Source organism: Melanotaenia boesemani, chromosome 4 (genome assembly GCF_017639745.1).
Source record: "Melanotaenia boesemani isolate fMelBoe1 chromosome 4, fMelBoe1.pri, whole genome shotgun sequence".
In the NCBI taxonomy this organism is placed as follows: Eukaryota; Metazoa; Chordata; class Actinopteri; order Atheriniformes; family Melanotaeniidae; genus Melanotaenia; species Melanotaenia boesemani.
Window position 1 is genome coordinate 10,974,989 of NC_055685.1, and position 12,722 is coordinate 10,987,710.

At 37.5% G+C, this 12,722-nt stretch overlaps 1 protein-coding gene across 1 annotated transcript; it reads left to right on the forward strand.

The window, feature by feature from the left end:
• Window positions 1-5,313: 5,313 nt before the first annotated feature.
• On the forward strand, window positions 5,314-6,947 carry bglapl (bone gamma-carboxyglutamate (gla) protein, like). Its single transcript, XM_041984341.1, has 4 exons — window positions 5,314-5,445; window positions 5,531-5,863; window positions 5,981-6,074; window positions 6,234-6,947. Exons 1-4 carry the CDS (start codon window positions 5,385-5,387, stop codon window positions 6,334-6,336), a joined length of 591 nt encoding a protein of 196 aa, XP_041840275.1. The 5' UTR covers window positions 5,314-5,384; the 3' UTR covers window positions 6,337-6,947.
• Window positions 6,948-12,722: the final 5,775 nt, after the last annotated feature.

Here is a 12,722-nt window from a genome sequence, read left to right on the forward strand (position 1 = left end):
TGCTTCATCCTGTGTGGGCCCACAGTGAGCCTGTCCCACCCGACACCAGGTAAAGGTCAAACAACTGCAGATTTAGTTCCACCAAACACAGCATGACTGTGACGATAAAAATAACAATAATGAGAAGAAGAAGAAGAAGAAGAAGAGGGCTTTGGCTTAAAAGGCGAGACATTCTGTCTAAAAAGTGGAAACACATTTATACATTAGCTGTATCTCTGGTGTTATTCTGATGTGATGGCAGCAGATTCTCCAAAATATTGCAACAAAGATCCACAGTTATTTTACACAATGCATTCCCTTTTCTTTATAGTCTTCAAAAGGAGATTCTGTTATTGTCCAGTCTTTTAATGTCAGTACGGAACCGATTACTACTCCAAAAATTACAAAATAAAAACTTGTTTGAATATAGAAAATCAACTGAAGTTATACCACAGTCACATGACCTACTTGTTCTTTTCATGTGTATCAGGACAAATAAAAAAACTAACCTGGTCCTCAGCAAGTTTTTATATTAGCTGAATACAAACTTAAATTAAAAACAACAGATGGCATTTTACTGGCATTTTACTCTAAGTAATTCTTTATTGAACAAATACTAACAAAATGCAAAAGTGGTTTGTGGAAAAGTACATCCTACAGCTTTCAGTAATTAAGAGGTAAAGTAGCAGCCAGGTGTTGTGGATCAAATGCAATTAATTAACTGATTATCAGCAGGTGCAAGCATCTTTATTACAGCATAAGTTTGGGCACTGTTGGTCTGTAGCAATCAAGTGTGTTTAACACAATGCCAAGGAGGTAAACCTGTTATTGTACAGCCGTATTGGAGGGGTTTCTGAACACTTTGAAGTTCCCCCCAAATCCTACAAGTGAGAATTCTTCATAAATGAGAGTTAGGAGCTAGGAGCACACATCCCAGAAAGTTCACCCAACAGTAAAACAATGAAATGCACACGGGAACTGCAAAACTTTCCCCCAAGAGCTACATCTCAGAGTCTACAGGCCTCAGTTTGTATGTTAAATCTGTAAGTTTATGCAGTCTAACTGTGGCTAATTTAGAAGGGTTGCCAAAAGTAAGTCTTTTTTTACTTTTAATCCTTCAGGCTTTAGCCGTCTTTAAAGGGCTGAAAACATTAGCCGTGATCACCTATGACAGAAAAGAAAACAGGATAATGGTTTTTATTTACAATTTTCTTCAATGATAGATCATCAAATTCAGAAAACAAGAGTAGAAGTATATTTTAGTGCAATAATTTTTTCACTGAAGGTGATCAATGACCTGTGAGCATCAAGTCACTGTTAGCATACTGGGATAAAACAGGTAGATAGAAATTTCATGTTTCTCCTGTTTCATTGCAATTTAATCAGACAGAAACCAATTTTTAGACAGGAATAGATTCTCTGAAGTCTCTTTATGTCCATTGACACTAAGAATATGCATAAAAATGTATATTTGTGGAGCAAGTCTACATTTACTTTGTGCATGTCTGTAGGTGTTTTTTTCCTAAAAAAAAAAAAAAAAACACATGACAGCACAATTTTGATTTGAAAAGAAGCATCAGAACAAATCTCAGGACTTCTGAACCAAAGTAATTAAAACACCAAAGTGGAGATGTTTGGTCATAATGTACAGCATCAACATTTGGTTTATCAACACAAACAGTGGTGGATAAGGGATTATTTGGGCTTGTTCTGCAGCCTCGAAGTCATTAAATCAACCATGAACTTTTCTGTATATCAAGGTTTTCTAGTCAGATGTGAGAAAAAAGTCCCAACCTCAACCTGACTGAATGTTGGACCTGAAACAATATTGTACAAATGGACCAAATTCCTCCATAGTCATGTTAAACGCTGATACATTTTAACTACTATTTCTGCATGTTACTGCTGCTAGAGGTAGTTATAGATGTCACTGACTCATTTGGGTTATTACACACTACTTCATTTGGGCTTTATCCATCCATCCATTTTTTAACCCGCTTATTCCAGTGCAGGGTCACGAAGGGGCTGCAGCCTCTCCCAACAGCTCATTTTGGCTCAGATTATTGTTTATATAAAGCTCTACTTAACTAAGTTTTAGACATTGTAAAGACCAGAAAAGATGATGTAATTTCCCTTTAACACAAATATATGTTTTGTTTGAGGAGTTCAGCTTTAACTTTTAGGCCTTCCTTTAAAAATAAATTTGTGTTTACTTAGAGCAGGCTAGGAGTTAAAAGTACATGTTGAGGGTTAAAATTAATCGATATGGTTTGGTTTGGATTTTTGAATGTACATGGTTAGGATTAGCAAATTAAACAATGTCACAGACTTTGTAATTTAATACTTATTAGTTGCAGTTTTATCACGCGATGTGATGCTGCTTCATATAAAACAAGATCCTACCAAAACAATGTCATCTTATATCTGTCAACCCTGAATTTATTGTGATTCTACTACATGCTGGACATGTGGGCAAATGTTCCTATTTGACACTTTCTGCTGACACTGCTGTGTGCTGGCATGCTAAAGGACGGTAATGCAGCAGAGCAATACTAAATTATACTTTTCCAAAACATGCTGTGACTGTTCAGGAGTTATTGTGACCACACTGAGGCATAGCAAGATTTAGTCCTTTTCTTGGATTTTACTGTGGATCTTTGCTGTTTACCTTCAGTGAACCGATCTCTTGAGGCTGTTATCTTGGGGGTAAAAGAAGAAAAAAGTTTTATGATTGCAGTCTTTTTGTCTGCCATTGTTTTTCTTGGATTCTTTTATTTTTTAGATTTTTCTGCACCCATTTCATGTTTCATAGGCAACCTCAATCCTACTAATTCAGATTAACAATTGGTTTTAAATTAATCTGTTTAAATTATAAGAACTCTGTCATTCAGGTGTTAGTAATTTGACTTAGTATGCGTTTCAGAAATGTGGTTTCCAGAACTGTACTAGACTACATCTGGCCTGTTTTAAATGTTCTCTGGGAAACCTCTCCTATATGTTCTTAATATATTGGTGGTGTCTTGGATTTTAAATTGCTGGTTGAATTTGGTGAATGTCTAAGATTTGGTCTAATTTGGTAGATATCTGGAAAGGTTAGTGCAGCTATTTAACTGGTTAACACCCTGCACCTATTACTACACCTAACATACAGTAAGTTATACAGATAAAAATAACTGTTTGTGTGGCAAAACATGAATCTTAAATTAAAGTGAGACTTGAATATGAATGATGAAATATTCAATAGAAACAGCCATAAGTATTATGCAGCACTATTGTGCATAATTAAAGTACTAAATACAACTTCACATTTGACTATGAGACAATCTAACTTAAAATCAAGCCAGTCGTATCCACTAACAGGCTTCTCCAAAGTTACTGAGTGTTTATGTCATAACTAAAGGATTTGAGATGGAGAACATGATTATAGGTAAATTGATTGAAAGACAATAAAAAATTACAACATGTCCAGTCCATAAGGACTCAGTTGAAATGGACAGCATTCAACTCATCTGCCTCTTCATCTCCCCCCTCATCATCCTCCCCATAGTTAAACGATGCTGATAATATGCAGCTCTTCGTTTCCTAAGAGAACTGTACATTTTTTTAATCAAAGTGAAAACTTTGTGTGTTACCAAGGGCAGCATGAGAGTACATTTGACCTGTGTAGCAGATTATCTTGCGAAATAATTCACGACACAGTATCTATAGCACTTTGTTACTCCACGAGACAGACGAGAAACCTTGAACAACAGTGAAGTAAAAACTGAGCATTGCTTGTTGGCGAGCAACACAAAAGGAACTCGTCCAAAGCAGAATTACCCACTGTATGTCCTTCCTCTTCGGGGACGATATGGCAATTGTTTTCTCTAACTGTGTCCCCCACACTGAAATGCATCCACAAAAATGGACACAGAACCAGACATTGAAATTACATGGCACACAGTCCAAAACAAATCACTGACACCAGGAATAACGCTGGACTATGATACATGAAGGACACCGAGGTCACTCTGCAGCAGTCTCTTGCTATGACAGATGAGTTTGGTTGGGGACCCTCAGAGATATTTATATGCAAAGCGATATAAGCACATGAATGGTTGGTAATCTAGACAGTATTTAAGATGCAATATGGTTTAAGACAAAGCTGCAAGCTACAAATTTCACTTAAAAAAAAAAAAAAAAAAAAAAAAAAATCTGCTGAAGCCACATTTGAACCATATCATACAAACAGACAGCTGCAGCCAAACCCGCGTGCATAACGCTGTGCATCCAACACACTGGGGATGCCTAAGTTTGGCTCCATATATGCTGAAATACCTCAGGCGAGGCTGTGTGTGTTAGGCCACCGGTTAGTGTTTGTAAGCCATGGCCGTACCCTGGATCTGTTCAGGACCTGGGCCGAAATGCATCCGTAAATAGCAACCGACTGCGGCTCAAGCAGGACTCTGCAACACTCTAATTAAGCTCTGTCGCATAATGAGGCTCACTGCTGTCCCATGTCACTCGATTAGTAGCTTGTGGTCGTCTCAGACTGTAGTTTGGGGTTTGTGGGGGTGGGAGATCACATCTGGGGCAAAGTCTATAGTAACATAGCAGCGAGTGGAACAAGTGGAAACCTTGATGTTAAAGATGGAGCTCTCTGCATTGGGGCGCTCCCTGATTAAAATCCAATTACATTTCAAGGGTATTTTATAGAAATCTTGTAACACCACCAGTTTGGAGTTTTGGGGCTTGTTGCATTATTTTTACCTCAGTGATTAAGGGTGAGGAGTGAGAGGAATTTGAAGGGGATTGGCAAACAAGACATGTATAAAAATTGATTGCAGGGTAAAGATGGTAAAGATGGGGGGGGGGGGGGGGGGGGGGCGTATGAAAAAGATGTTAATTTTTCCCACAGAGAATGACGGGGAAACTATTTTGAGACTGACTTTATGTATATGTATATATATATATATATATATATATATATACACACACGCACACACACACACACATATATATATATATATATATATATATATATATATATATATATATATAATTCTAAGTTAAAGTCTAAATATATATATATATATAGGTTTGCATATCATACAATGCACTGTACATACAATCAAATGTCAGGAATGTTTGCGGCTAAGTAAGCTGAATGAGTTTTAGACACAGTGCCAGGGGATGAGTGGGTGTTTGTGGGAGCTTTCATGACAAGTGGAAGCGGAAGTGTAGACATTTGACTCCCCAGCCAATCAGAGGCTTATCACATTGTGTGGGTCTGGTCAGACAAAAGAGGTGGACTACAGTATATATTGACCTTAACTTGGGGCAAAGGAACAGAACAAGCCACTGAAGGCGAGCAACCAACAGAAAGCAGCATCTTGGCTACAGCGTGACACTAACTACAAGGCATCATGAAGACTCTGGCTATCCTCTCCATCTGTGCTCTTCTGTCAGTGTGCTGGTCCATGGGAGGTAAGGACAAACTCTTCCTCTTCTTCTCTGCTGTGTGGGGTGATGTAAGCAACTATGCCTAACAGATGTTTTCTTTACTCGTCAGCTGTTGAACCTGAGGTGATCGTGGATCCTGCTGCTGACACAGCTGCTGATGCTGCACCTGTTGACCCTGCAGCTGCCGATTCATCCTCCTCTGAGTCTGATTCAGCCTCATCCTCCGCATCCGACTCGTCCTCAGACTCTTCAGCATCTGATTCCAGCTCCAGCTCAGACTCAGCAGCCTCCGATTCAAGCTCCGAATCCTCAGAGTCTTCCTCCTCTGAGTCATCTGAATCTTCCTCCTCCGAGTCTAACTCCTCAGCATCCGACTCTGCTTCCTCTGACTCCTCTTCTTTTTCATCTTCTTCATCTTCGTCAGAGTCAGCCAGTGCTGAAGGTATGTAGCTGTCTGTTTTCCGGAAGAATAATCACATGGTTTTCCAATTAAAGATTTTTTTTGTATGAATCCAAAACAAGAAAACTCAGAGAATGTTTCTGCTTTTTGTTCCTTCAGCTTCTCAGGTGGTTATGAAGAGAGACCTGGCTGCTGTTCTCCTGAGGAGAAGAAGAGCTGCAGGAGGCAGCCTCAGCCCTCTGCAGCTGGAAAGGTAAGTCACTGGATTAAACTGACTCACTGAGCAGGATCACACCTTACACTCAAAACTTTAGCTTTCATTCAGCTCGACCTTTATCAGTCCTAAAAACTGATTCAGAATCTACATTATATTACATTTTGTCTGACCATCTTTCTCTTCTCTATCCCCCAGCCTGCATGAAGTCTGTGAGCTGAATGTTGCCTGTGATAACATGGCTGACACCGAAGGCATCGTCGCTGCATACACAGCCTACTACGGACCCATTCCCTTCTAAGTTAAAGACTTTTTTTTGTAATTCATCCGCATGCGGACATTTTTTTTTTTTTTTTTTTGGTTTTTTTTTTTGTCACTTGACAATAATAATGCAACCACTCCCCCAAATCTAGTCAAAGAGTAAAACGTAACAAAAGAATGGGACTGGTCCATCTTATGAAACTAGATGGAGAATTTATTAGCTGCAAACCATGACCAGCAGCAGCTGCCCAGCATTTAAACGGCCTCCTCTGGGCTTTAAGAGACAGGCACATGGAAACACCAGCCCGTGAATGATGCAGAAGCCCACGCAAGTGTAAATACTTTAATTTTTTTTTTTTTTTATCCTAGAATAACACAATGAACGGTGCTAAAAAAAAAAGCAAATGTATTGTATGTTAATGTACTAATGTTTTTTTATATCATGCCTTAGTTTTGCTTTAGTGGTAGTTCTAGTGTGCAGTGGATATAGTAATGAGCTGATAGTGGTGGTGTACAGTATCTGTAAAACACATTAGCTAGCTGTAATGACTGTAAGCACAAATTGCCTCTGGGTTTGAAAAAAATAAATTATTTTTGTTTTATCAAAATGTTGAATTGTCCTTTATTTAAATAAATAAATAAGTAACAGCCCTCTGGGTTTTGCAGACAGTATTTATGTATACTACTTCATGCATTACAGAGATATTCTGGAAATTTTCTCTGCTGTTGAGTGCTAAGGTTTTCTTCAAAGAAGCTGCTGAAAGGGGTGGACATTTCCTCTGGAGTTTATCTCTACTGGTTGCCCTTTACATATACAAAGTAGTCAGAAGATAAAATATATTTATTATAATTACCTTAGTAATCCTGGGGGCAGTTTATGTTTTCATTCATAAACGTGTCCAATACAGTGTAACAAACAACAAATCAACAAATTCATTGTCCTCACTTGGCTTGTGCAGTTCCCATAATGACCACTAGATGGTGGTGTTAATTGGCCAGGGAGCTTTCCAGGCATCCTCAGGACTTAATTTTGTCACTAAAAAGCATGGAGAAAAGGTCAGCGGTCTGACCAGAGGTCTTCTTGGCATTTTGCGGTGACTTGAAGCTAAACATGGTCTGGAAATCCAGTGGTTTGACAAGTAGAAATAAACATCTAGGCCGCATGTGATATATACAGTAAACTTATTTATTGTTGCTGGTACAGCAGGTCTGACTCAGAGGACTGGTTAACCAGTCATTACAAACTCATACAGTGCAAAATTGTGGTCAAACACAAATGTCTTTACTTTAAATTCTCCGAAAATCTTCTACCACAGTCGGATTTGTTTGCAAAACGACAAGAATCAAGTGTAGTGCTGCAGTGCATCCGGCCAATTAACAAGTTTAAGCAAAGTGTGTCGTCCCCCCAACCTCATTTTCTCCAGCTTATCAGTCGGCTCCAAAGCTCTCTTACAGGGAGCATTAAAGACATGTTTATAACTCACGTTACTATACACCTAAAACTCAAGGCCTATATCCATGGGCCAACCACACCCATGCTTTGAGGAGGTGAATCATTTGGAAAACTGAAATGTGGAGACTTATAAAGTGAATTTAAGGTGAGCAAAAGTAAACTTTAAGAATAAAACTTAGACCATTAGAAATTTGAAATGTTTGAGATGAAAGTAGTGAGGATAACTGTGTGCTGGCCTGATCAATAAGTGCACATGTTCCAGTCTGTGACATTGATGGTGTGATAGCTGACACACACTGTCAAAAGCTGAGCCATGTTGGATCGGCTCAATGTAATGATGCTTGTGTATAGGCTCAGTAAGGTAGATCTTTTCCTTCACATCTGCCCTCATGCTGTCACTTTCATCTCATTCTTAATTCTGCCAGTGTTACTGTGGTCCAATGGTCTTCTCACCTTCTCTTTGTCTGGCCAATCAGTCTGATCCCCGTTCTTTAAACTCTTTTGTTCTGTCATTCTCCCTCCAGGCTGACTCCCCATCTCAGCCTCACCCTGATACCCAAGAAACCTCATCAGAAGTACCCACCACCTCTTATCTCTGCTGATTCAACATCATCAAGACCCCAGGGGGTCCTGTCCTTTCATTCATTCATTTCATTTTATACTGAGGTCATACATTGGAGTTCAAATCACTGAATTTTGTTCTGTTTTTTTTTATTCAATTTATCTTAATTTAAATTCCAATTTTTTATTTACAGGAAAGAAAAGCCACCCCTAATTCTAGCAGGCAGATGCATCCCCTCACAAAACTCTCCAGAACTTTTTAAAGTAATTCCATAAATGATTGATTTAAAAAAAAAAACACATCTAGTTTAAACTTTTTGCTTGACTTTCATAGTTATTACCTGTAAATTGTTAAGGAAATTAACACCTAACAATTAGTGGGTTAATGTAACTTGACCTAAAATGTTAAATCATGTACACCGCCTAAGACATGTTTGTTTAATCTAAAGTTTTATTCTAATCAAATAAACTGAATAATCTTTTAATATCCTGTTAATAATCTTTTAAAAATGGTAGAAAAACAAGATCCATATGGTTTAATTCTAGATGTAAAGGTGTTTAACTATCCAGTAAACTGGGAACACTTTGAAAAGCAATTTTAAAAATATAATTTTTTTAGGTTTTATTGTACATGTTTGTTTTTATGGCTGTTTTACATTCAGTTGATATTTTCTTCTAACTTCCTGTTTTGATACAGCTTTTCCATTGAGTAGTCTGTAGTAGTAGTGTAGTAGTGTATTGCTACACACCTGTTTCACACACCTGTTCCTCTGTATTGTTACTACTCTGTGTTAAATAATCATTGTTGTTAGATGTTTGGTTTTATCTGCATTATCTATATGTGTAGATGGTGTCTTATTTAAAAGAAGGAGAGTCTGTCTTTTACAAAACTGCTAAAAAATGTTACTATATCATAATTTCAGCACCTTTATTGTGCCATTAGTATGCATATGTTTACCCTTAATTTAGATTTATTTTTAAAAGTTTATTCTTTCTATATTTTGCCCCTGTCTACACTTGGGTCTTCTCTTCACACACCTAACACTTTGTTTCCACCAGGATCAATCGTTCTCCAGCTCTACCACATATTACTGTAAGTTGGAACTGGAAATAGTCAACATGGGCTCAAGGGCACAAGGGCCTCATGTAAGGGAAACCCTGTGCTCAAGACAAGGTTCAGGTTAAACATTAGCTTAATAAAAAGCTAAATGACAGCCATTAGTTTAATCATTTTTGCATAATTGTGTTGCAACTTACCAGTTACATATTTTCCACTTTAAATAATTCATTTCACATCTAAACATTAACATGATAATCACATACATTTCCCAAGATGAACTCAAACTTTTTCTCATGTGGAAAAGCTTTGTAAGAAGTAGTTATTAGTAGTTGTTTCCCCTCAACACTGACATGTTGCTTATGTACTTCATGGTCTTTGTTCTCTGACACATGATAGGACTGTGCTCAGCATGACAGAGTCAGTTTCCCGGACACCAGCACTTTGGTTCCAGCTACCTGGAAAAAAAAAAGAAATTCAACACTCCCTGCTCAAGAGTAAGGAAGCTACCTGATCTTCTGGAAAAAGTTTATTAAAACTGTAAAACATTAATTTGATAAGAAAATTGCTGATAAAGTGACTAATTTGTTTATATATAGCTTTTGCTTCTCTGAACTCTCTGAAGTTTTACAGATACATAATAATTGTTCACTCCCACCTTGCTTTACTAAGAAAAACTTCAGATAACACAGATAACAGGGTAATAAACAGCAGGTTTTTGTACCTATGGGGTCAGTGAAATGTTAAAACTGATGAGTGTGAAGGTTTTTTACCAGGTGACAAACTGACTCATTCAACAGTTTCATGGTTCATTTTTTATTAATTGCAATGTAATTACTTTGGAGGCATTGTACAACTTAAAATAAAACAAAAATGTATAAAACACATCATTAGAAGCTCATTCATCTGTACATTAACTACATATTCCTTGAATACAATTTGATTATTTATTTTTTAATTATAAAATGATTTTACACCTTAAACGATGTGTTTGGTTGTCTGTGTACGTCTCTTATACACAGTAAGAAAAAAAAAAAAAGAGGATCTATGTAAAAATACAACGAGGAACACTGATAGAAAATGAGGGACTTTATCGTTCTAATCTAGCTCCGGTTGTTTCATACAAACCTATTAATCCTTAATCTTCTGTCAGCACAAAGCTCATGGCACCTTTTGGGAATTTGAACACTCAAAAAATACAAGCTTATTGTTTAAAAGCCAACCAAAGGATCAGTTACCTACAGGTCCACCCAGTTGCACATATCTTCATTTTTTTCTCATTTTTAAAATATTGAAAATAAAGATTAAATCATAATCAATACACATTGTTTTTGTAGCATTCAGAATTTTTTTCAATTTATTTTTATTTTTCATCCTGCCTTAAAAAAAAAAAAGATAAAAAAAAAAAAAAGTTTGATCATGTCATAGGAGATATGGTATAAATATTTTGTGGTGTCCGATGATGTTTCTTTTTAACGAGCCAATGCACAAATATTTACAAAGTTTTTGCTCTAAACAAGTGAACTGTGGTTTGTTCTGCCGGTTTGGATGCCTTCATACTTTTCCTATGGATCCGGTTTAAGAATTACATAAAAAAATCTCATTTGTTGTCCACAAATGCTACTAAAGCACCAAATCCAACATTTACTGACTCTTCGATAAATATTCTACTGAGAAAATTACAGGTACGAAAGCCAGAATTACTAATGTTAACACATTAACAGTGAACTACTCTGACTTCAACTAGGATGGCCGCCAATCATTAAAGGGGCAATAAGTGGAAATTTATCTTTTCTAGATTGAAGGAATTAAAAATGTGAAGAACTAGAGGTGTAATTTCATCTAGAGTATAGCATGATGTCACACACCATCTATGTGTGTCGATGTCCAGCCACGTGTTTACCAGTCGGTCTGGCCGCCCGTTCATGTATGTTCATGGGAGTCGCCGCCTCCTCCTTTCTCTCAGAGCCCTCGACCCTCCCTCGCTATAAAAGGCTTTAGCCAGCGAACAAAGGCAGCGCATATTTTCAAGCAAAATGGCGGAGAGTGGAATGAAACATTGACCAGAAGATGACCAGGATCTGACATTACTGAAAAAAACAACAGCCGTTGGTGAAGAAGTTGTCGGATGGAGAAAGGGACATAACCCGGACTAACATTGGCCATGTTTTTCAAAGAGGAAAGCCCTGCAAGAGCTAAAGATGCTACAATCTGACTCGAAGCTAGTTCTTCTCCTGGACAGTAAGTAACAACATAAATGTTATAAGTTACTCCGACACGTGTCACAAAATGATGATATTGTGTGTTTGCACAAGAGCAAGGTGAGTGGGGGTAGGAGGCAGAGGGAGGTGTGGCTCTTTACACTTTGTTTTGGTCTACAGGCAGCGCACAGCAGCAAACCTTGCAGTGAAATGATTTAGCTTATTGCCCCTCTAAAGAAAGAAACTGATTAAATAGTTTTCTGTCTCAGGGGTAAGTGGTTATGAGCTTGTTATAAACAGTGAGGCACAGATACATAATTAGAGAGAGATGTCTTCAGGTCCTTCCCTACAAATGAAAAGTCAAGAAACAACTACCCACATTTGTCTAGGTAAGCTAGATTGAAATAGCTTTTAAATGCAAGACTGTCTCAAAAGCTATGGTGCGTTTGAAAAGTCACCAGAGAAGTCTGAAAATCTTTAGATTAAGTGACAGAGTTGGCAAGTATACATATAGTACATATAGGTTTCCATCAACTTTTTGTAATTTGTATTTTAAAGTAGCGCATTAGAAAAAGGTTGATGGCTAAATTAAGAAATATCAAATTAATTATTAATTAATAAAGATGGTAATGTCCTTTGATGAGCTGTGCCACATGAGGATAGATGTATACCTATACACCTACATATAGATGTATAGTTGTATATTGTACCACTGTGCGCCCCTGAGCAAGGCCCTTATCCCCCAACTGCTCTTCAGGTGCCAAAATATAGCAGCCCATTGCTCATTAATATATCTAGAGACAGGTTAAATGCAGAGCCTAATTTCCAAACTGGGTTTTATTATTATTATTATGTAACCGCTTAAGGTCTAGAATATACTTCCTTTTGTGTGGGCATGTTTATCTCACCTAACTCATGTATTATTTGTGTACTTGAAATGTCACTTATGCATGTCTTTACAAAGTAATGTTACAAACAATGCCATATGGAGGTGCTTTCACATTTCTCTGCTGTTATCTTAACATAAACCAGATACTAACCTCCTTCATTGCACCTGTGTACAATGTTAACATCCTGCAAATCATTTAATGGAGATGGTTTTGTCATTCTTTCATGAGTTGTCCTGCAGCTTTGTCTGGTTTGAGTTCTCTGGT